Source organism: Acromyrmex echinatior, chromosome 3 (assembly GCF_024713525.1).
Source record: "Acromyrmex echinatior isolate Ae372 chromosome 3, ASM2471352v2, whole genome shotgun sequence".
NCBI classification, from domain to species: domain Eukaryota; kingdom Metazoa; phylum Arthropoda; class Insecta; order Hymenoptera; family Formicidae; genus Acromyrmex; species Acromyrmex echinatior.
This window is the reverse complement of record NC_141854.1, coordinates 13,921,529-13,948,416: the sequence shown is the minus strand read 5'-3', so window position 1 is coordinate 13,948,416 and position 26,888 is coordinate 13,921,529. Positions and strand designations below refer to the sequence as shown.

At 28.5% G+C, this 26,888-nt stretch overlaps 1 protein-coding gene across 2 annotated transcripts; it reads left to right on the top strand.

The window, feature by feature from the left end:
* The first annotated feature begins 1,529 nt into the window (after positions 1-1,529).
* Positions 1,530-26,888, top strand: slow (epidermal growth factor-like protein slowdown). Of its 2 annotated transcripts, none has more exons than XR_015544489.1 (9): positions 1,530-2,813; positions 21,139-21,201; positions 21,544-21,629; positions 21,925-22,020; positions 23,699-23,824; positions 24,611-24,691; positions 25,407-25,480; positions 25,557-25,657; positions 26,224-26,364. XR_015544489.1 is itself a non-coding variant. In XM_087404358.1 (9 exons), the coding sequence occupies exons 1-9, from the start codon at positions 2,353-2,355 to the stop codon at positions 26,359-26,361; spliced, it is 1,233 nt and encodes a 410-aa protein (XP_087260484.1). In that variant the 5' UTR covers positions 2,156-2,352; the 3' UTR covers positions 26,362-26,888. The 2 variants fall into 2 exon arrangements, 1 of the variants encoding a protein (XP_087260484.1); XM_087404358.1 differs by having other exon boundaries at positions 2,156-2,813; positions 25,550-25,657; positions 26,224-26,888.

Genomic DNA, 26,888 nt, shown 5'->3' with positions numbered 1-26,888 from the left:
TTTTTTTTCTGAAATTTATATTCTTGTTCTAAAATACATTTCTCGCTTAGTAAGAAATATAAGAAAATTGTAAGACCTCGATATTCGCTTTAATTTTATTGTACATCGAGTTATTGAAGAAATGAGTGAACAAAAAGGATAAATTGTATTCATAAGAACAAATGCGGTATATTATTCTGCTACATTGATTTATCTTTCGCCGGTCGCGATATGCTTTTATGTTTTGTGCTTCATGCTCTTCTAATGGGCAATAATGTGACGATGATCCGTGCAATTATTTCACTTCTTTTGGTTCGCTCTCAGTAAGGAACGAGTAAAAAGGTAACAAAGACTTCACTGCGGTTGCAGCCACTGCACTACTGACCTTGGTCTCAAGTAACATCGCGGCCGAAGTGATTTAAGAATGGCACAGAGACTTCTAATATGCGTGTAACTTCCAGCTTCATTGTATTGTAAATTTGATCGTTGATGATTTGAAGTAATTTTTCTGTGATGCTGTTGATTTGATTTAAAAGAACTGTGTATTCCAACGTTTATAATCTTCTTAAATATATTTTTCAATATATAACTAATGATTGTTGCAAGGGAAAGAAAATTATTTATTGTTCGTTTAAAACTGTATTTCCATATATACGTAATCTTAATTATAATATTATAATCATAATTTTTAATAATTTTAAATGTAATTAAATTAATATAATTTTAATTTTATATATATAATTTTCTGTATAAACACTGTAAAAAATAAAATGTTAATTTTAACTTAAAGATAATGGATTTTCTGATGCAAATATGTTAAAATTAATACAAAAATGATAATTTTAACATTTTTGCATGTCTTAAAAAGTTTACTAATATTAAACGTCTTTAGATTAAAATTAACATTTTATTTTTTACAATTAAATTTAAAAATTTTGACTGAAAAACAAAAATTAAGAATTCAATATAATTTAAAAAATTTTGAAAAATATGTTATTTAATTATTGAGAAGATATTTTTTCTAACAAATATTTTTTTATATTTATATTATCTAATATTTATTATTTCTAAGCATATGTCAGTCAAATGTTAGTTTACTAATTTATTTTTTTATTTTATTTACTTTGTTTTATCTTATTGAGGCTCTAACATAAGCAACATAAAGGTAACATATAAATTATGCATAGGCAATTGACCATAGGCTATATCATTAAATATTTAACAATAATCCACAAAATAATTTTATTCATATTATCACACATTTGATATTTTATTTTAATAAATATTTAATTTTCAATTCATTATTAGCCTAATTTTCTGATTTTATGTTTCAACTTTTTTATAATAGCTTTTTGCCGCAGTGGCCTTCTTTGTAGTTTTATTAAATAAGTAGTAGTTTTAATAAAAACTTTATTTATTAAAATTATTTACAAAAATTGTTTGTTACTTTATTATAATATTAGTATTTAAGAAAGAATTATTAAAGAATTTATCAACTCTGTTAATATCAATAGAGTTGATAGAATAATATCAACTCTGTCGATTCTTTGATTAATGTCCGTCTCTCATACATGATTCTTTTTATTGTAGAATTTGATAAGTATGATTTATAATATATAAATATAAGATTCCTAAATAACATGAAACTATAATCAATATCTTTCTTTCTTTTCTAAAGAATGTGTTTTACAACTGAAAGACCAATATTCTCATGTGTTTGCTTCACCCCCATTAATCATCTGAACCATTGTTCCAACAATGATGAAATTTGCAAGCCGCATGTAAGTCATATATATGTTATCCAATATTCGTTTTTTTTTAACCACAATACCTTCATAGTTGGAGCAAGAACTTTGTCCGGAACAGTGTTATACCTCGTAAAGATAACAATTGCGAGAGGAACGCGGTTCTCCACGTGTACGGTTAAATCGTCGCAGAAGGATACGTAGGTGGTTACCGAAGGACCTGGTGGGATATCAGGAGAACAGATAGTCGCTACAGCATGAGAATGGAAAGGAGAAAGGAAGAAAAGAGAATCCGGGCAGACCGGGCCACAAGCGAATGTGGCGAGTAAATGCGGCAACGGGGAAAAGAGGGAAACACAGGGAAGAACGAGACAGAGAAAAAGAGATTCATGGTGGGGTTGGTGCAGCTGAAGCCTGAAGCACGTGGGCCCTGCTCCGTGTGTCTCGTTCGGTAGTGCTCTCAGTAGTATTCTCAGCTGCCCGTGGAGGATCTTACACCGGATATCCGTCGAGCCTGTCGCAAACTTAATGCGTCCACCGTGGCCGTTGAGGATGTGACGTACAGGATGCTCGTACAGTTGTTGTCAGGACATTGCGCAGTCATCATAAGTTTTTGAAGAGCTGAACAATGACTCTGAAGATACTGCTGGAGAGCCTGCTTATCGCAGCCGTGACCTCCTCTGTTCTATCATCATCGGAGGATCATCATCGAGTACTCTTGCGCAGTCACAGAATAGTTTTGCCTGTTTGGAATCACGACAGACTCTATCCTAGGCACGATCACCTTGATGACGAACGCATCGTCCGAGAGACAACTGCTACTACTACGAAAAATCCGTGGATGCTGCGGTCACAAGTTTCCATGACAAGATCATCACAACAGATAAATTCGGCATCGAGACATATAGAGCAGCGGATGTTAGAACAAAAGTTCAATGGTGCTGTGGCGATGACGGAGAATGGTGGTACCAGGGCAATAGCGTACGCGGGTTATCATAGTAATCATCGGCATCAACCAAGGGAGATGGGCACGCAAAGCTTTCAGCCGATTAGCACAACTGTCCCCACGTACACCAGACATCATTCAGGGTAAGTATTAGATAAACTTACTAGTTAGAATATAAGATTGAAAATTTATGGAAATGTGATACAAAAGATAATCAATCTTTTGTAACAAATATATCATCGGGATCTAGAGAAGATCCAAATTTCAAATAGCTTCATTCAAAATTAGATTATGACTGATCAAATTTAATCCTTAGTATACATGATTGGGTCATTTGTGTCATGTGCATTTCTTTTTTTTTTTAAATACTAGATACATTAAATAATTAATTATAATCATTTATATATATTTTTTTTTCATATACAACCTTACAAATACTTTTTAAAGTTAATTGTCAGAATATATGTAAGAATCACTTAATAATTTTGTACATTTGTAAAAATGATGAAAATTAATTCAGGACACGAACGACCCATCGTGTACAGTAATTCAGACAATAAAAAGTCCAAAGTCGAGGCACAAGACGTGGATGTCTTAAGGATGTCTTTTAGATGTCTTTAAAAGAAATATCTTTAAGACATCTTTAAAATTTCTCATTTAGCATCTCTCATTAAATATGCGTGTTGTCTAAGAAAGGATTGGAAAATTATCGTGCAAATTATGGATTAAGATAGAATGCTAGGCATTATTTAGAATAAACTTATTGCAAGGGCTTTAAATTAAGATATATCGTTTAAGTTATATTTTTCAGAAATAAAGTGCATAAAAAATGCACTAGATTGATTATGAGAACATAATTTTGTTATAAATAAAAAGAAATTTATTTATAAAGCAAATACAGAAATAAAAATTATCTAGATATGTAAAAATATACATATATGACATATATGACATATAAGAGGTTTACATACCAAAATTAAACCGTTTACGGATTTGACTGTAAATAAAAATACTTCTTTAAATAAAAGAATTATGTATGTTGTAGACACTTTAGTATTTATTTTTCACAATGGAATTAAAGAGTATAATTTAATAATATAATAAAATATCTTTATGTATCTCTATGATAAACATATGTTTAAGAATACTAAATTTAACTTTGATTAAAACGATAGACTGCTTTACACACAATCAAGAAAACTATTTTGCTAGTTCAAAGATTAACGAAAACACTGACATATGGAAGTAAGGTTCGTCGAGAAAAATAGATAATTCGATATTTGCATATCCGTGAGGATCGAATAATTCAAGCTCGCGGAACACATTCAGGCGCGATTACTCGTCGCATCACGGAAGGCACGTAAATGGAAGTGAATGAACCGCGACGCGTAAATATACGGGTGCCGCTAATGTGTGTCGCTGAATTACTATATTTACGAGCAATGAGCGACGCACCGTGTTCGTACGATGATGTACGATCGAGCGCGACGGTCGACGGAATAAGGCCGGCGCGAACGCACCGTCGTTCAAAGACAAGCCGCGAGTCGTTTAATTAATCGACCGATTAATTATCTCGCATGTACCGCGTTCCTCTGTCGCGTACAATTATTGAGATTGCCCGTGCACGACGACGAATCTTTGCGTACATGCAACAACGGCTCTCAACATACGTGTGCGTGCATACATGGAAATATTTGGATAAATGGTACTTTCTATTACCCGGACTTGAAACCCCGAGATGTCAATTAATTTGATTAATAGACACAGTCATGAAACTTTTCGCAAAATTTTCTGCAGAATATCTATTGAATATCTGTTCTGAAGAATATCTAACTTTAAAAATAGGACTATTCTCACTGATTACTTATAAAAATTTCATGTTAAATTAATTGCAGTAACAAGTTCAATGAATTAATTCAATTATAATTTTAGCAAAAAAAAATTATTAAAGTTTAGCAAAAAAATTCAAAATTTTTTTTTTATTTGTCATTTCAAAAAATGGGTGCTCATATATTATATAATATTAAAAACAGCATTCAGCATTTATAGGTATTGTAAATATTACATGATAAATAGTATAGATACTGAATAAAAAAGCCTTAGTGAACATAAGTAGAAAGCTCAATCGTTTCTGAGATATCAACAATTTTGTTCATTAGTATCATAATTGACTTATTGTTTCTTGTACGTGTTGCACATGACGTGAAAAGACAGAAATTGAGATAAGTAGCACTGATAGTCTACTTGGCAGAATTACAGGTCCGATGAGTTGATCTCCCATAATGCCTATTTAATTGTAATGATTGATTGATGTCAATTTATTGATTCCCGGTGAAATTTTTCATTATAAAATGTGTGTGGAAATTAAATCAGAACATTCTGAACGCGATTTGAAACATTGAAATAAATCTTCACGTTGCACACGACATGTGGAAGCCAATAAGTTAGTTATGATACTAACTTATTGACTTCTACATGGTATTGACATATAAAATTATTTATATCTTAGATTGAATTTTCGATCTGTTTATTAAGGCTTTTTTACAGTGTGTACTATCTACTATATAAATAAATGATTTTTTAAAAATCATCCTGTATATAGATGGCTCCAACTATATGTCGCTAATTAAAATTTTTTTTATCATAATGTTTATCATAATTTATTATCATAATTGCGCCCTGTGTTCTGCACAGATTCCTATAATCTCTTTGTTTTTCATATATATACAATATTATATATACATTATATATTATTATATATACAATATTTTTAATAATATTTACATATATAACTCAAATACATTTTTATAAAAAATTAATTCATAATAAATTATTCATTCATATAAGGGCAACAGTTTTATTATTCATCATTTACAAACATTAATAAATTATTTTTTATTATCATTAATTATAATATTTTAATAAACATTGCTTATTAAAATGAAAAAATATGCAATTGTATTAACAAAATTTTTATCAATCTATTTGTAAATCTGTATGCCTTTTTATAATATAGCAGTTATTATAATTAAGTAAAATTTTTCAACGAAGATAGCATTTTCTTGGAACAAGCAGCATCAGATATTCTCATTCTCACCTTACAGTCCCATCCTACACTCGATTTCTTGAAGCAACCATTAAGAGGAAATCACCATACTGCGTAACTTTTATCACCTTCTGACAGCCCCACGAGATCATTCCGCTTCCCAGCATGAATCAATGATTGCCCGTCAGAAGCCTTGCGGGCGTTCACGCCAGGCGTAGCAAAAAGAGCTCATGGCAGTATAAACATCAGGGAAAGAACAAACCGGCGTCTGTATCAGTCAATATTATTGCACAGTGATTTCATCATTCGTATTTTGCCTCGCTTCGTCTTTTGTCACGACTGTTTATTGTCGTAATTATATACAGAACACACACACACATACATACGCACGCATTAGAATAAAATATTATGCGATCTTAATTCAAGCGCTATCTTTACAATACGATATACAACACAATATAATTAACTCTTTAGTTCATTCTCTCTGTCAATAAAATATAATATAACGATATTTAAAATACCAGTTTTATATTATTAATATGAGACCTATATTTACTTATACTTAAAAATATATTAATAATTATCAATTCTAATATTTATTATTTTACTTCATCTTTCTGCTTAGTTTACAAGATCCTTTTATGTATAATATTTCACAATATATAACACAATAGTCCTACATTGTGAAATATTATGCTGTCCATATAGATATGTTAATATTCTTAAGGCACGTATATACAGATGGATGTGTAAAATATTTAGTTACTATTTAGTTTGAGTGCAATGATTCGATGTTCGTCTAACCTTGCGAGTCGTGCGATCGGGTTGCCCAGATGCGTGCCTCAGGCTAAAAAATCTTGTAAACCTGTCCAAGGATACCAGTGTGCGTGCACCTTCTCTCTCTCTCTCTCTCTCTCTCTCTCTCTCTCTCTCTCTCTCTCTTTCTTTCTCTCTCCTTATCATCATGCACCTCGCGCGGAAGATTTCTCGATGCGGCCGAGTCGATGCGCCGAATCGTGTCATTGATTTAAATTCATTAACGCGACAATCATAACACTTAAAATGCAATCTATCGGTTTAAAACCGTTGAAAAATTTAATGTGATATCAGCACACAATGAGTTGTCTAATTTTGATATTTCAGAATATTGTTGAGGATATAAATGGTATAAATAATAATAAATGATTTATATATGTACAAAAGCCTTAACAACAAAATTAAAAATTTGAAAGATGCCATATTATTAATTATTAATGTCAAATGTGTTAATAATGCAAATCAATTTTTCTTTGAATTCAGACGTTAATTCAGAGTTTAAAATGATTTAACGAGTACGATACGATTATTAAACTGCACTATGTTTCTCTTCATAATTAATGGCTATTGTTGCACGTACGTATTGTTCGAGATATATAAGGAGGTATAGATCATGGCATTCCTTATTGTCGGCCACCTTCTGTCTCGATCATTTATATTACTTCGTTTGCGACACCAAGTGATCGATGAACATCGAACGAAAAAAATACGAATAATGAATATTCAAGCCGTTCCAAGTACTCCAGATAACCATCCTGCAATGTCACTCTTATAGGCACGTTTCACTGCCCAGCATTGCTATTGCTTATCGCTTAGAACTCAACATCGATGGCTGATCGATGAGCGACGAGGTCATAAAGAGACAGGTGTCATTCGTCGATGTAATGTGTTCTCGAGAATTATAAACATACGTTCCATCATCCCCATCGGAAACGTTAGTAGCCATTTCTCGATGCCATATGTGAAGTTATCGCATCACGACTTAACTAAATCAAATTTAAATATAGCAGATACGATATTAGCATGAACCCGTTTATAAAAGAAATTATTATAATATACGTACATTTAATTTTGTAGCTAATTTCTTTGCAATTATGCAATAAATGCAAAACGTTTTTGTGCTTGATATCTTAATACCTTGAATTGTTAATTTTTGTTTATTTAATTTTTAATAGATTTATCATAAACAGCGCGCGTAAAAACTTTTTTTGTTTCTTTCTTTGTCGTTTCGAGATAAAGAGCTCATTAGACGAATATTCAAATTTTGCAATCCACTCAGAGATGCTTCATTTTTTATCGCGCACACGCTGTATTTCATTACTCGTTCAAATAAGAATGATTAATTAACGAATGTTTACATCCGAAAGAAAGCTAGTTATTTGCTTTTCTTTATTCATTTATTTTTTCTTTCTTCGGAACGCAGACTTCCGCTATTTCACACACGAGATGTGAAGAAAAGCAAAATGCGCGAATGGAAATGTACATTCACGAAAATGATTCATTTTAACGCAAACATGGCAATATCAGCACGCGCCAACATTACTCAAACAATAAACATATTCTGATAAAATAATATTGAATTTCGACAGAATTCATGTTTTTTCATTTAAATGGTTTCTTCAAATCCTATCTACAATCAAGATAACACATTATAATAACTATATTTTGAACGTTATATGTAATATATACATTTGTATCAATATTGCATTTATACATTCGCGTTATGTATCCTTTTTTCAAGTTTTTAATATTTTAAATATGATTTTTTAATGTAACATTACGTGAAAAATATTGATTTTATTGAATACAACCAAATATTACACACTGTAACTTGGAATTTTAAGTGAAGCTGTTAGACAATTAACGCATTTCCAAAATCCTATATTAAACCTAAATATAGATGAAATTACGGTGATCCCGAATTTATTAGGCTTTAGACCTCTTTGTTAGATCTGGTCGTATTGAAAAGTCGCTTTTGATGCGCAGATAACCGTGGATGAATTTTTAAATTATCCATCTAATATTGGAGTTAATATATTGAGTTACCTATTAATGTCTACATCATTCATATCTCTCGCAGACGAAAAAAATTTTTTAAATGCTGACATTACTAACATATCATTTAGCACAGCCAATAACAAATTTATATAATGCTTATCTTTTAGTGTAATTTATTTGCGATAATTTCGATAGTTCTATATGTAACATGACGTATGACATTTGTATACTATGGGTTCACAGAAACATATTAATTTCATTTTCATTCGGAGTGTATGTAATAAATCATTATTTTAAACGAAAATGTAATACTTTGTAGTTTGTTGTTTTATAATGCTTCGTCAAAATTTAATAAAACGCCAGAAATACCAACTGCATCTTCATAGTGCACTGATAATAAACTGCTGAGTGCAAACTGTATGGTAATATACTATATGTTAAAATATTATAATACTGATATTGCTGATTTAATTACTTTTCATCTATCAAACATTTGCAATGTATTTTAACTTAATTATTTATTTTTGTCTATTAAGCTAATTGCTGAAAAGATTTTAGCAAATTTTTCCATATTAAGTAATTTGTTTTATTATATCTATAATATATGTATATTCTATGTTTTTTTGTAACTTTTTAACAGATTTACGTTATTTGATTTTATTTTGACGTTAAAGATGTCAGTATAACATGTCAAAATGACAAATAACGTCAGTTAATTTATTGACTGATAAATATGTTTTCTTTTTACTAATTAGTTCGTTATCAATCAGTAGTTAACTATCGAGCAATTTTTGAATTACATTCACGTAAATCTTTTTTATATTATCTTACTAATACATTCGTGTAAAAAAAACTTATTTATTTATTCTCCATTTTTACAAAAACTTTATCTTCGCAACAACGACAAAATTCCAACGAATAAAAGAAACAGAATACACTAAAATTCCACGGCTGCAAATAGAACACTTCTTTCGCACACTTAGTCTCTTCTTCTCTCTTTTTACTAACCGGTATAACCCGCAGGATAAACATATCAGCGTCGATCATTCAACCCTGAAGATATTCACAAGCGATGCGCATCTTCTGAATTCGTCACATGTTAATTCAGTCAATTTCTCAAGACTTTTGTCAATAATTAAAAAATAAACGGAATATTTCGCATAATAATGGAACCAAAAGTCGATTTTTTAAATATCAAAATATTAATTAAATTAAATATTTTAAAAAAATTTAATGTCTTATGAGCAATTCTATTAAATTTATATTTCATTTTAAATGATTTTTACTTTATTTAGATATGTAATTTGAGAAATAATTAAAGATATTTAATGATGTGTAAGAATTAAAAACTTATAATACACGCTTTATGATGATCTTTCTCAATACTTTTACTAAAGAAAAATCCAAAAATTGTAAAGAAAGTAGAAGAGAACACATAGATGAAAACAGTTTAATAGACTTGGACTCTACATTTTATAATAGTATTTTTGGGAGAATAATTATCTTTGGAGGATTCAACTAGTTCTAAATTTAAAAGCAACGATTAAATTCATTATTAGAACAACTATATACGTAGAACATCTAGGATCTATTAATTACCGAAAAGTTAACGAAAACCAATATTCCCGACATCGTTGAGTGCTTTCCAAAAGTTTCAGAACTTCAAACAGAATCTTCACATGTGTGCCTATGTATTTTCCGACCTATGACCTTATAATTCCTACATCTCGTGTGAAGGCCGCGAGCATCGATCGCTCACTGGATCAAGAGAAGACATACAATTTCGGTGTACGTGCAAGCACTCGACATTGAATCGTATTGCTAGCAAAATGATCCATCAGTCTCCTGACAATCGCGGGCGAGTTTCAATACTGATCGTGATCAGTATTAACAAGAGCAACGTCAAAACTATCATTTAATATATTTATTTTATTTACAATTGTTTTATTTTCAAAACGTTATTAAATAATTGCTTACTTTATAATTGAAACTAGAAATACAATGTTTGATTGATATTATTTAATAAAGAGATATAATAAATAGATTTAATTCAGTAAATAAATTTAAGAAGTAATAATTACGAACATTATATAATTTTATTTACATTTATTAAATAAAAGTACAATAGAGTATACTGCGTCATACTTTTTTAAATCGTAGTAGAAAAAAATTGAGGGCTGAACGATCGGAGTAAATGCTTGCAGCTTGATTCTGCCACGTTCGATGATAGCGGCTTCATGTAAATCCATTAACATGAACTTTTATCTGTGGGCAGCGGACGCGAGGGGTGAAAAGGTCAAAAGCGAGAGAAGAGAATGGGTGGATAAGGCGTGAGGCACAGGTATAAGTACACGTGCGCTGACGCACGCGCTATGAATTGCATGGGTAAATGCAGGAATATTTTGCGGTTAGTATATTTAGTAGTTTGTTTTTGTTCTGTTTGGATATTCAATTTATATCTATTGTTTGAAAGTACCGCACTAAAAATAAAAAAGACAAAAGAAAATAACCGATGCAAAAAGAGATTTTGTAACTGGACTCTTATTTCTTATAAAAAGATGTTTTTGTATCACGACTAATTTTAAACTTATGCCAGTAATCAATAAATTTAACGTTAGACGTAAAAGAGAGACGATAATTAATCTTAACTTGAAAAGACATGCAAAGATATTGAAGTTTTATCGTGGTACACGTGGTTTAATCGTTCACATGCATTCATTTTACTTGATTAGATGGAAATAGCGATATGAAATCTTTAAGCATCAGAATCAAGATAAGATTGAAGATCTCGTAGTTCACAAGCGACGTCAATCAAACGATATCTTGCATTGTAGTTGTATAATATTGTTCGCGATTGACTTATTGCTTTGAAAGTTCACGCTTTGCAACGTCGTTTGTTGCTCAACCTAGTCCAACGAGTGAAATCGAGCTACAACAGAATTAATAGACAACTACGAAGTTTATGGACGAGCGTACGGCAGGAGGCAAATGGCGTCCGGGAACGTAAACTGCATCCACCGAAGAAAATGAGCGAGCTGGGCGATTCCGCATATGGAGATGCAAGGAAGTCAAGGTTGTTTTTTTTTCTGCTGACAAATTACCAACGTTTGTTCTTGGAATGGTCGAAATGAACTGCCGTTGAACGGGAACTGGTTCTCGATTCATCGGAAACAATGATTGGGATGCAATGAAATTCCAGGTCAAGATACCCATAAAATCATATATTCGATAAAATTAAATGCTTCCGCTTCACGCGAACTGTGAATGATTCGAACAACTATGTCATTATTTAATCAAATTTGATAATTGTATTATTTTCTTTTCTTCTCTCTAATTATATTTGTTAATGACAATTTAAACATTCTATTTTATTTTTTTTTACTATTATTATTATAATATATAAATAAATAAAAGTACAAAGCTATACATAACTCAAAACGTTTAAAAAAAAATTGCCAAATGTTTCGTAAGAATAGTTATTATTTCTAATAAAGTTAAATGATATCCATCATTTAGAAATTTTCGATTATGAAACATACTGATAGAATTTTTACTGTGAAGATTACATAACTACGAAGACAGAATAATGGGAAATAACTGCATCTATGGACAATTAGTATGACATTTTAATGAGATATGTCTTATATATTCCATGTTCGTTCAAAATTTAAATAGCAAGACACGTCGTGCGCCATATCTGAGAAAGAAGAAGAAAACGAAGCAAAGAGACAGTAATGAGAGACGCTGCGTCTTATTGGCACCGCGTAGGAGCATAATTACTTCACCTGAGCGGCAACCTGGATAACCCGTCATCAAGCAATTTTGTAATTTGGAAGTTTTGCACTGCCTGCCCGCGGCTCCCGTTGCATCGTTGCACATTCCGCCGAAGGAACGGCTTTCGACGCGCAAGATGCAATCTCTAAATGAACGAGCGGCAATTCGCCTCTTTCGCAAATATGGACTGTGCATTCTTGGATGGCGCAGACCGGTAATTTCTTTGTTTATGGAAATACTGAGAGCATCGAGGCGACGTCAAATGAGTCCATAAGCACAATCAGAATTTTTCCAAGAGTTGAATTTTTCGAATAGTTAAATTTGTCAAGATCATTACATCCAAAGCTTTAATAAATTTAATTAAATGTTATAATGCCTGTTTTGAATTTTGATGGCAAAATATTTCCTATAATAAATCACAATAAATAATATAAGAAATTTATTTTACTATTTTATTATTTCGCTGATTTCACTTTATTCTTTACTAACATCTTACTCTATTTTATAATTTTTATATCTTTTCTTTTTTTTTACGTATCTATTTTATAATAAATAAGTAACTCTTTCTCTCTTTTTTTTCTCTTTTTCTATTATATAATATTTTTCTATTATAAAATGTATAAATTAAGATGTCATAGTAAATATTTGTATATCATCTGAGTAATAAAAATATTTATGTACCTTTAAAGTTCAAGTAAATTACGTAAATATTATCGGTTGCTATTGACGAACTGATTATACTGCAATGAACGACGCAGAAAGGGACGGTCCTAAAAAAAGATTCATGTAAGCAATTCTTTAAAGCGTAGGTCTGAAATTAGCGAGCATGAATCACTGCAAGCCGCCTTGGCAAGATCCGAGGATCGACGACCGACTCTCGTTAGCGTATACATACATCGATTTGCAGTGTCGGATTGTTTATACATCATTCGTTAACAACCCTCTTTCTTGGATACACAGTATGGTCATACGTAGTCAGTAACGATAAAAGTGTCAATGTTCTGAAAGTTTCAATGCCGAGAAAATATCTTTTTAACAATGAATGTATATAAACAGCTTTTTAGGCTAGCTATTATTTAAAAAATATCTTTTGAGATAGAATTTAAATAGATGTTTGAACATTTTCCTTTTTCTACAAAATTTTACTTGTACAAGAAAATATTTAAAAAAAATTTTTTCAAAAATTCCTTCATGAGAGAAAAGATTTTGTTTCGTACAAGATACAAAATATGTAATAATAGCATATGTATGTATATTGTTGTTCAATTTTTAATTAATTCATTTATTATATGTATATTCCTTTGTTAAAAATTGTAATTTTTATTTGCTTTTGTTATATAAAATAGTATAAAGGAAAGATAATCCAAGATGTATTCTAAAAAAGAATATCTTTACGATGAAATATCTTTACGATGAAATGAAGCCCTTGCTTTTCATATTGGATGGTGTTATGATAATATCACATGAAGAATAATAGCTCGGAAAATATTTACGGAAGGAGGTCTTTTATCTAATCCAGAAGGCTCGCAATTTTATACGTATTATGTAGCGACGTCGTGATATATTTCAGAAAGAAAATATTTTAGAAGTATATGGAACCCATTCGATCGTCTTAAAAATAACAGCGGCACTTTTGTGATAAGTTATATGGATGCAGCTGTGCGAAGATGAAGTTACCGCCAAGAGGTATTATCGAGTCTCGTAATTGAAACGCGCAATACATAGGTGTGTTATGGCGTTCAAGCCTCGAATCCTGAAATAAGATACATCGTAATTTTCAAGTAGCTCGTATAATCTCTTACTAGTGTGCATCGAGAAGTCGTTACATGCGTTGCTTTCGCACGTTCATTAAATTTCGCCAGAACGATACTAATAAATAACTACATTTTTATAAAAAACAAAAATAATATTATAGTAACTCTTAAAGATAATATTTAATATGTAATTAGTATAGGAATATATTTTTAAATAGAATTTTTTATGATAATAAAATAGAATAATTATTAGTTATTATTATTAAAAAATTAACAAAACTTACTTTTAAAAATAATTGATTTAATAAAACATATCGTATCGGACACTTAAGTATGTTTAGAAAGTTTTCTTTACAACATTAATATAAATACATTTGTGAGATAATTATCAGTGCGATTAAATAATAATAATTATTTATTCTTTTTATATTTTTCTTTTTCTTCTTTCACACTTTTTTTTAATATTTTGTTTTCTGAGTTAAATTTTACGGAAAGTTCTTCATTAACTGACGCGAGTGGCATTTTGAATCTACTTGAAAAAATAAGATGTCACGAGTGTCCTAGGACTGCGCATGATCAATTAAGTTCTACTTGTAAAACAGCAGTCGATGGCCGAGGTAGTCATTGGAAAACCTTAAAAACAAATTGCTGTTCGGACACACGAGTGGCACTTCAACTCTTCAGTTTCTTTGTTCCGCCTCGCAAAAGCCAGTTGAGATTCCACGTGTTTTGCATGCAAACTGCTCGTAAAACAAATGATCGTTATACTACTGGCAATTACAATCGATAGCTTTGTCTGCCCTTTCATCGATTGAATCGATGTTCTGATCTGTCTCTAAAACTCAAATTATTTGTAATTTATAATTTATAATCATTTGTGTGATAAATTTGATTATTAATCAATTGAGGCAAAATTGCTTTCAACGTAATCATTGAATTTGAAGTTTAATTTAAGAATTGCTTATGAAATGAACAATGTTAATTTGATCATGAAGTTTGTTAATACGAAAAAATGACATAAAAATAAAATAATAAATAATATTTAAATCAGTAATAAAATTAATCTAATCCATATTTATTAATATATAATAAATTAATGTATATTAATTCCTTCATAATATGAATGAATATTGCAATTGTGCAAGTTTTTATATTTTCTTAGTTATTTCATAAGAATGAGTTATTAGTAATAATGAATATATGATAAATAAATACAACAACTTATAGTCATATGAGAGATGTAACAATAATAATAATAGTGATAATCGTAATAATAATAATGTGATGCAATAATGGAATAATATTCATCACATGACAGAATATAACCATCATTTTAATCTAATTTTTATGATGTTTAATTCGGGAAAGGGTCTTGGTCTTGTTCTCTGATCTCATTAAATTGCGTGATTTACGACAGACCGCACAAAGGTGGGAACTGTGAGGCGCGCTTCCAGATAATACTGCGATGGGTGGTGCACGAGAAAAAAAGGAAACGGTGGGATTTAACATTTATGAAATCAGGCAATAAAAAACTGGTATTTATTGCCACTAACCAAACGTACATGGCGTGTCATGTATTTCTACGAAAATCTGTACATTTTTCTGTTAGGAATTATTATTAATTTATTGAATAACTTCTGGAAAGAATGTATATCAACATCGTGAGCTTTCATTTACAATTAAATAGTATTAGATTTTATTTATTAATGGCAATTAATGCTCCTTGTGAAAATGTAATTATTTAAATATTTAAAATGAATTTAATTAATAATAGTTAAAAAAACTATGAAAAAATAAAATAATATGAATAATAAAAATTAATGGATAATAAATATATAAATTATATTAGGTGTTGGAATTAATTCGTAGCGTTTTACAAGTGATGGGAAGTACTTTCATTAATGTATTTTTTAATGCTCATGTGAAATAAATAACATTCTTTCATTAAAAAACGCTACGAATTAATTCCAACACCTAATATTTTTTGTATTTAATTTACTGTTAATTTTGCGCAGTTTAAATTATTAATGACTTTATGAAAATGCACAACAAAACTATTAATTAGGACTTAATGTTTTAAAAATTTAATTATGTCAAATAATTCTGCTTATATTTTTATTTTATAAAATTGAATCAAATTATTTCTTATTAATTTTCTGTTAAACTTTATTTACTTATTAGAGAACTAATTTATGTATAATAGAAACAATATTCGTAAGCTTTAAATGAACAATATGCATATGCATATGAAATCCACAATTATTTACAAAAATATTTATAATTTTATTATAAGATATTATAATGATAGCAGAGAAAAAAAGAGAGAGAGAGAGAGAGAGAGAGAGAGAGAGAGAGAGAGAGAGAGAGAGAAAGAATATTAAAATATTTATATAACCAAATTCACAAATATCAAATTCAAGTGTCATATAACTTTAATTTATTGGGTTAATAAATCTGACATGAATTATGAGCTCCATAAAGGAAAATATTCATTTCAGATTTGGGGAACACGCAGAAACCGTTCGGTTCAGCTTCTTTTCACTCAGTTTCATGTCTTAAGTCTTGATGAGAAAGGATAAGAACTTAGATCGAACATTGAAATATAAGAAAATATGTAAAATTGTAACTATGACTTCAAAGCCATCCGAAATTTCTGGTAAAAGAATATTTTAAATAATAATTTTTAGGATCCATTAATTGATACCATTTCATAAACACTCTACAATAATAATTCTTCTCTACGAAGTTTTTTTTATTTTATAGTATTTTATAAGTATAAGAATCACAATTTTAATAAAAACAGATTGAAATAAATTTGCAGATATAACTCAATAAAGTCATAAAATCAACCGTTGATAAAATTTTGTTCCAGATGCTAAAACAATTTTGACTACAATTATTAGATTTAGCAGGTGAAATTGAGTAAAAAAAAAACTAAACCAAATAATCTCTATTGCTGATTAAATCTCCTGAAATGTATATGTTTTTCTTTATAGAATCGATAGTGATCAGTTTGATGAAGAAACATTTGTGTAACTTGCCCTCGGTGATGCATAGATTTAAAACTTAGTTGCAACAATGTAACAGAGAAGGCATGCAGCTCGTTAGGCTTGCAAAGATGATAAAGGAAATCGTCGTCGTCATCGTCGGTGAAAATCTACGCGTGCAACAGATGAACATAAGAACGTAACAAACGACCGCGATAACACGACGTCACGTTAAGGGCTACGTGGCGCTATTAGGAATGGGAATCGTGAATTCGAGATCGTCGCGAAGATTTCGGAAGCGCTTAAGAGAGCCGTGCACTAGACATGCAACCATCCAATGCATGTAATTCATTCTGGATTTATCACCCTTCGGCCAGAACATTGTGAATCGAATCACGCGATAGCACCTGGATGTTATACATACGACATAAGATTTTATTATGCGCTTTTTTCAAAATACATTCTATTCTTTTTAAACTAATATCAGTTAAGGTCAAGTATCACGCTAAAATATTTAGCGTAACTACAACTTCAATCAAATATAAATGATTTTTCAATAATATTGTATGTAAGATGCATGTCATACATAAGATATAATTTTGTATAAATATAAGATACAAATTTATATGAATTTAAATGAACAGTTAATTCTCCATGAACAGTTAATTCTAAAGAGAAGCGATGCTGAGATTTCTCTTCCTGATTATTTTCTCATTTTTGTTATATCAGCGTAGAAGAAATAATTAAGAGTTACATTCTAAGCAACAGAGTTCTAAAACTCTCTATGCATAATGAGTTTATCAATTTGTAATAAATATGTTCTTTATTAAGATAACATTTAAAATCAATGTAATTACTTTGGTCGATATAGTCACCAATCATTTTGACGTACTAACCCTTAACATGCTGTACAAAACTAGTCCGGTAACTGGTTGATATAAATGTCTCGGCCGATGAGATGAGAAATGTTATATATGTGAAAAATTAGAATTTCTTGTTATAAATCATCAGGCGAGCCGTAAATCTTCGACAATTCTTATCGCCGCGAGATATGCTCTCGTTACGATTTCGTTTTTATGTTTGTCAAAACGTCCGTTCAGTATCATGAAAAGAAAGAAAAAAAAGAAGAAATCTTATCAGAGTCTATCGATGCACGAAACAAACTTGTCAGAGCAACAGCCTGTATTCCCACACGAATGTCCCTCGAACCGTATCTGAACTGAATCCCCGTTGCGAGCCGCATTTCGCAAGATTTTTTAAAATAAAGAACACAGTATACAGCATATAAGTAATTTATGCACTTATACTAAAAAGCATTATGCATCAAGTTTTAGTATTCCACTTATCATAAAAATAGTATAATTTTAACAATAATAAAAAATTGAGAGATAGTCTTTGTTTCCATGAAGCGTGCCATATAATTTCATTAGAATCTTTAAATATGACATTGTGAGTTCGGAGAAATATTATTTGTGTTATGCTACCTTTATTTTATATATAACAAATGATAAAGAGAATGACATAAATAGCGCTAATAGCATTTCCTTGAACACATTTTATACATGTAAAAAAAATTTCTGTATATAGGGTTTTATTAAATTTTTTTCAATATATTGTATTGTAACCTTATTAATAAATAGAATTAATGATAAACAAAATATTTTACTAATTGAATACAGATTTTTTAAAAAATTTGAAGTTAAAATATTTTTTTTTACAAAAACAGTGCTTTGATATAATTTATTTTTAACATTTCAATCTGATTTTTGTTATTTTTTATTAATATCTTAATTTATATCTAAGGAAACTAAAATTTAGTTTAAGTTAAAAGTTTAAATTAATATTTATTTCTTTATCATTTTAGTTAATTTGAAAATACAATAATAACTTATGTTATTATGTCAACAATATATCAGTCAAAAGGAAAATTAAATGCAAGCTTAAAGATGGTGAAAGTAATTATAGCATGCAAGTCATTTAAACAGCTACAACATTCTTGATAGACGATTATCTGCTGTATTAATTCTTCTAATCCTTTCTCTTTTATTTGATCATGAACGTCCTTACTGGCACACTTGCAGATTCTCGGCATTTAGCCTTGGCTTTTCCCAGAGAGTCTACTATTAATGGAGAATGTTAAAGAACCCGAGGTCCTTATTTAGCATCCGGAAATCACAAGACTTAATAATATTTTCGCATTTGTCTTTAATTTATGTTATTAAATTAAGTATTATATCTATTAAAATCTTATAAATAAAAATGTTTTTATTTTTATTTTTGTATGTTTAATTTTGTATCTTTTGTTTAATTTTTTTTCAATTAACTTTGTAATTCTATCTTCCAGAATTGAACTTATTACATATTATATATTTAACTTGCAGACAAAATATTCGGCATCTTTTTAAATATTTTAAATTTAATATATATTTTATATTTAACGCACACACACACACACACACACACACACATAGATGATTATTATAATAGATTAAATATCAGACACGTGTAACATAATATATACAAACATATTATCTCTTTGTTTTGCGCATCCATTTGCATTTGATTTTTATTTACATATCCTTTTTAACTTGTTGGATTTTGTTATTGTTTAATATCAAGCAATCTACTTTCCCTTATTTATAACATATTATGTACCTAACATGATATGAGCAAAGACTTTAAATCGATAGAGCGTGTTTAATGCTGCACGCTGTGAAAAGGGGTCGAGATCGAATTACGCGGACAACGAGTTAATATTTAACGACATCGAATTTGCGCGTATAAGTTCTTTGTGCAGTCACTCCAAGCAGACTTACTCAGCGATAGATCGTGTTCCTCGTACCTATTGCCTCTTGAGCAAGAAGCGAACGTGGATAGGGACCACCATGTCCTCGGTATTCGTTGTTGCGACAGTAAATGTTCTGTCGCGTTTCAGTAAACACGACATCGACATGGCGAAATGCAGTTTTCTATGGCTTGATGATGACGAAGTGGTTCTGTCGAGCGAACATTCGTTTCGATGCCCAATTATATATACGATTGCCATATGTTTCTCATTTCTCTTATGAATCGTTGTCTTCCGCTATCTGTGCTTGACGTCGTCGCGATACTTCTGCTAAATGATTTGGCGATATATTATCAAGGTTTAATCTTGCTTCCAAGTCGTAGAATGATATTATTCATTTTGCTTCCGAAATATGAGTCCTTAATCAGAAATGCAATCTTTCATATTGAGTCTGTCGCGTAAGCTTAATTCCGGAGCCAGATCAAGCAACGACAAATCGTAATATCTCGCCAACACATACTTATTTCAACTGTATATTCGATCGGCCTTCGTATTTTACGATTTAACCGGTCTTCTGCGTACTTTACGATTCAAATGACTGCGCTTTAGCGATCAATTTGGTTGGAAGGGACACGACATGGGATATCGTTTACGATGACTATCGAAATAATCGACTTGCCGATTTAATTTTTCCGTCACATAAGTCGCTATAACGAAATGCAAAGCTGAAATCGAGATATAGGATCCAAAGAAAAGATTATTTAAGAATTCATAAACAATTTTTATCAATAATATATCTCCATGACAATGTCTTTTATATACATCCGGTTTACTTTCAAATACAGCAATATTATTATTTTATTGTTATGGATTAGAATGTATAATATATTATTTACATCTTATTTCTTATAAAATATTTATTTTATACATATATAATTATTATATACATATATATCGTATATACACACACGTATATTTATTTAAAAAAATGATTTTGTTTAAATTAACCAAATAGTTTGATCAAAAACGGTTTTTTTTTTAAATTTTTTCTTAGAAAATTATTTACAACATATATGTGTATAGTATAATATGTAAATAAATCTTAATTTTTTTTCTAATAATAATCGTAATATTCAAGTTGTTGTAAAACAATTTTTACGTAATTTACAATTATTATTCAAATTTATATAAGCTAATTATATCTCAACATATAAAATCAATTTTAATTCATAAAATTATCGAAAAATCAATCTAAAAGTTTTTTTTTAAATAACAATACCAATTATTAAAAATTAATTAATATTTCAGAAGACGAGTATGTAACAGGCAAGCTCCCGCAGTTTCTCATCATCATCGAGGAAAGCAAATTAGGCATGTTATATTCTTGCAAATTTAAAAGCTTTTTATAAATTAACTTATTTTATCTCAGAATAAATCCCACGAAACATAAACTAATAATAACATTACATCAATATTATAATTTCCCATTCAACAATGTAAATATAAATACAAATAGTTGTACATAACAGTTACATTGTTAAATAGAAAAACATTGATGTAATATACATACATATAGTACATTATTGTTAGTTTACATTTTGTAGGATACTATCTAAATATTTGTAATCTAAACATGCATAATATAAAATAATATATGTGTATTTTGTGTATTTTATATTAAAGAAATTTATCTATATAATATATCTTAATTAGATTAGTATATACTGAGATGACTTCTAATTTCTTTTGCTGCCCGGGATGGTCACAAGTTACTCATTTGAGTTTTGGTTGTAATAAACGTAAGTAAATTTGATAAAATTAATTTTCAATTTTCTTATAGAGATCTACATATATAGAATAATTACATTTGAAACAAATGTTACAGAAATAAATTACAAGATTTTATTAATGCTACACAAAATATTATTTTAAACTAATTTTAAATTAATAAATAATTTAAAAAATATTTTATTGAATTATTAACAAAATATACTATACTAAAGTCTATATTATATATCTCTTTTTGTTGAATCAACTGTGTATTTTTTCTTAATTATATGAATTTATTAATTTCAATCTTATTGTTTTTTACAGCCACGTGTCCAGCGCCATGTTTGAATGGTGGAACTTGCACATTGCCTGGCAAATGCACGTGTCCCAAAGGATTCACTGGTAATCAATGTCAAACAGGTATAAATTTTAATTTTATTTACAAATTAGAATTATAAATATTCAGATCGCGTATATTATTATTATGAATTCTGACGTAAAATTATAACTTATAAATTATATAGTATTATTTAGTATTATTTAGTTATATATGTATATTATCATAGGTGTATAATTAATATCTTAAATATTAAATATCTTAAATATTATATATAATATATTTATGGCCCGTACACATAATTGAACAGTAAAAAATAAATGTCTTGTATACTCAACAGAAATAATTATAACCAAATCGTTCATTGACATCGATAGCACTAATCAATCGATATTAATTCAATTAATTATTTATTTCTAGTTGGGTAATAAATCAAATATAAAAAATTTCCTAATGAAAATTCATAATTAAAAAAATTTATAAAATATTCATTTAAATTTCTCATTTAATTTAAATATTTAGTTTATGAATTATCTCAAATTAAATACGATAATGTATTTATATAATGAAATCAAATATTATCAACATAAGTACAGATGAGAAAAGTTTGATAATTACAATGTCATTTTAAATAAGTCGCATTTTTGTAATTATAATCTCAATCTGAATAATAAATAGCTCACATAATATATACAAGGAAGATGATTAGAACATTCACGTAGCGCAAAGAAATCGATTGTAAATCTATTCTAATTGAGAGTGATTGCAACCTGCCGATGTAGCAGGACATGCAGGATACCGCAATATATTGTGCTGCAGTTAGCTTGGCGCTCGTAATAATATCGAGAAGTATATCGTTTTATGTCGATTTAATTAGGTCTGACGATACCAGGCACAAGAAGGCACTCGTAACCAACTAATCGATTGAATGTTCTTTATGCTTTAACGAGACTCATAAAATAACTACGCTCATATGTCATTACTTAAGATCAATTGTGTCTAGTTATATACTATTATTTAGTAATTTTTTAAAACTACGAGTTCGTGTTGAAATATTAAGAAAAAATGTATAAAAATGTTATATAAAAAGGATATATTAATATTAATAAAAGATATAATTTTTTATATTAAAAATGGCTGATCGTTTAAATTCAAAATAAACAGCATTCACATTAACGCATTTAATAAATAATGAACTAAATTTGAATGAAATTAATACATTTCTTGAGTTAAAATGGATTTAACTCTATTGTTTTATTAAATAAGAGAAATTTTAAACATATTAAGAAATTTAAGCACGATCGTATATGTGAATATATCAAATACGATAAAGAAAGCCAAGATCGGTCACACATTTTTGGATGTTACAAATAATACATTATATATTCTTTTATTAAATCAATTTATTCCAAACATAATTGCGAGTCGATAACATTCAGATTCAACACAATCATTCTGAAACGCTAATAATCCTCTCTAAATTAAATTAGAAAGAAAGAAAGAAAGTAATTAAGAAATTTTATTTGGTCAAAGCGGGTCTTAGTGCTTAAAAAGTTTTTGTGTGAATTTATATACATATATAATTCTGCAAAATTGCGCGCAGATCTTTTTCTTTGAAACGTAATCATGAGCAGAAAAGTAATAACTTTTTATTTTCTATTTAATAACACACAATTTAAAAAAGTTTTTTATTTTCTACTAAGATAATGTATCTTTTGATATATTTTATAAAAATGAATTAAATATTATTTTTGTGTGCAGATGTAGATGAATGTGTGATAGAAAAACCATGCGGACAACTTTGCACAAATCTACCTGGTAGATATCGATGTCACTGTAGAGTCGGATTTCAACTTCAAGAGGATGGCCAATCTTGTCGAAGAAATGGTAGGTTTGCAAAATTTGAATCTTGAAAGACTGAATTTTTCGAAGACTAACTTTATGGATCTCAAAGCATTACCAAAAATATAAAAATTTCATAAAATATTCTATTATTTTACATAATCTATGTAAAACGTTTTATTGATCAATTATTTTATTCATTACTTAATTTTTTTATTTGCCTTCATTCTTAAATAAAACGGCGCTTTGTAGTACTTATTTATAAGTTTGATAAGATTATAGCATTACGAAAATTAAATCAATTTTTTTATATATATTTGTAAAATTCTAATAAATATTCGTGTAAAAATACATTTGGATCCATTATTTGTTTAAAAGTTGGTTTACTTAAATTACAGCAAAATTAAACATTTCGTTGTATAAAATCATTATAAATTAAATAATTTTTGCTTTTTTGCAGTTTTCAGAACAAAAATTTTTTGACGATATTAGTTATTGATATCGCAAACTTCTATAACCAAACAGCTGATAAAATATAATGAAAGCGATTCCGATTCTTTATTTCCTATTCTTTCTTATTCCCATTTAATTTATGCATAATATATGCGTTTTGTTTGTAGGTAATATATCACGTATTACTGTGTAATTTAAAAATTATACGTATTAAACATATGAGTAGATGCACAATATCTTCAAAATAGCAATGAAGTCGGCAGTTTATGTATCAAAATCTGTAATCAATACTGATTATTTTTAACTGATTTTTTGGCTGATGCTTTTAGCTAATAATTTAGACAAAACATTCTTAAAAGTAGATTAATTTTTTTACAGACACTGACGAAAATGCGTTTGAAGCACGCGATTTGGAGATCGATGATATGTCCGCAACAAAGGATCCGACAACTTTTCACGGTATTATTTTCAAAAAGACTTAAGTACCTCAAATTTTTAAATATGCACGAAAGATTCAATTATTTTATTTTACCGCTCCACCAATACCGCACAAAACTTTGTACAAATAAAAAATTTAGATTTTTTTCTCGTGTTTTCTCAAATTATTTTTTTGAAGTTAAACACTATTATATATTTTTTTTCTGAAATATATACTCTAAAAAATATTGTAGTCTAAAAAGATTTTTTTCATTCACTCATATAAAAATCATAAATTTTTAACCGATATTTTTTCAAAATTCTTACATATAAATATGTAAAGAATAAGTAAAATACTATTGGTTTCTATTTTATTAAAAATTTATTTAAAAACTTCACAAAAGTACACAAATTTTTTCATATTTTTTATATAATTCAAAACAAAAAATCTGTTGTGGATTTTAATAATCAATTATGGACTCTATGCTATAGGTAGACTATGAAAATTTAACGTTGCCAGTAAAAGATTAAAATTGTTTATAAAATTAGAATTTTTATTTTATAAAATTATTAAAAGTTAAAATTTAGAATTGTTGCATTATTTTATGAGATTGATTAAAAGCTAAAAATAAAAACCTGTTGTTCACAATATTTGTGAACATAATATACAATTCATATTAGTAAAACGAAAAGTTTGTAAAAAATTAATTAATATACTATATAAAATAATAGACTCAGTATTGTTGATGAATTGCAGATACAGAAAATGAACTGAGCGATGATGATCAAGACTACGAGGTCATTTTAAAAAGATTGATCAAATTGGAAAAGGTACAGTTATATAAAAATTATTATTAATATGTATTATGTCGTTGATAAGGAAATATATTCATTTTTCAGCAAGTAGCTAGAAACAGAAAGAGAGATACAGAAGCTTCTGAGATGAACACCAAAGTTACATTGGCAATTGAAAGTGTTAATGAGATGAAGAGAACCGTCGAAAATGTGGTATTTATAAAAAATATTGAAATATTATTATATTTGAATCAATATAGTGCATGATAAAGATCTCACAAATACTTTCCGCCAATTAAAAATTCAGTACATGGATGTGTATAAAGATGCGTATATTTATTTTTTATTTCCTTTTAAATCTATTTTGTTATTAATTTGAGAAATAGTATTGTTGAATATTATTTCATTCCTTATTATATATCTGTTATTAATAGCGTGCACTAGTATATTTTACGTCTAAAATAATAAAAAAAGATTTTCAGCATTGAATAAAAAACGCATACGATCTTGATATTCTAATCTATAATAATATCAAAATTTTCATATATTCTATTTCTTAAAAAATCTATTAGTTGATCTAATAATAATGAAAGATTTAGTGAAAGATTATTTAAAATTTTTTATCTTAAAGGAAAATTAACAAATATTACAATCCAGTAGTACGATTTCAGTTTATTTTCTTTAATTTTTATTTTAAATTACACTATATCGAGATTACAGTGTATTGATAAAACGAGAATATTTATATTATTTATCGATTTTGAAATTATTTGTTTTAGCAATTGATGCAACAAGAAGTGTACGATATGAGAAGCAGGATGAGACAATATGAGGCAGAAATGAGAAAGATACATCATTTGATGAATCGTGTTGCGGAATTAGAAAATCGTTTGAGAATACATTGCAGATATCAATAAATCGTGGATAATTAAACTTTTAGCGCTACTAAAGCATTGTTAAAATGATCACTACAATTTGTTAATAACAGTAGTAATACTATTTTAATAATACAAAATAGTAACCTACTATTATATTAATAGTAAATAATGTTACTACTATTTTATTTAACAATAGATAACAGTAATATTCTTTTCACGAACTTTTTACTTTTTTGGAATAAATATAAACAACTAATAATATTTTTAGATCAGAATTATGTTTATATGCAAGAAAATACTGTACATTTATAAAACTGAATATTTATTTTTTTATTTTTTAACTACAAAGCAATGTTGTTTCTTTTAGTGTCAAGGAGTTAACGTAGTAGCTGTAAGATTTACGCGGAATTATTTCTGTCGTGAAATATCACTGCCAGCATTTTAGTATATATAATATTTCTTCAAACTAATAATAGTAATAGTACAATAAAATTTAAATATTAATTATTTGTACTCGATTTTATAATAAAAAGATATAATAAATAAAATTGATTCTCCATTTTTGT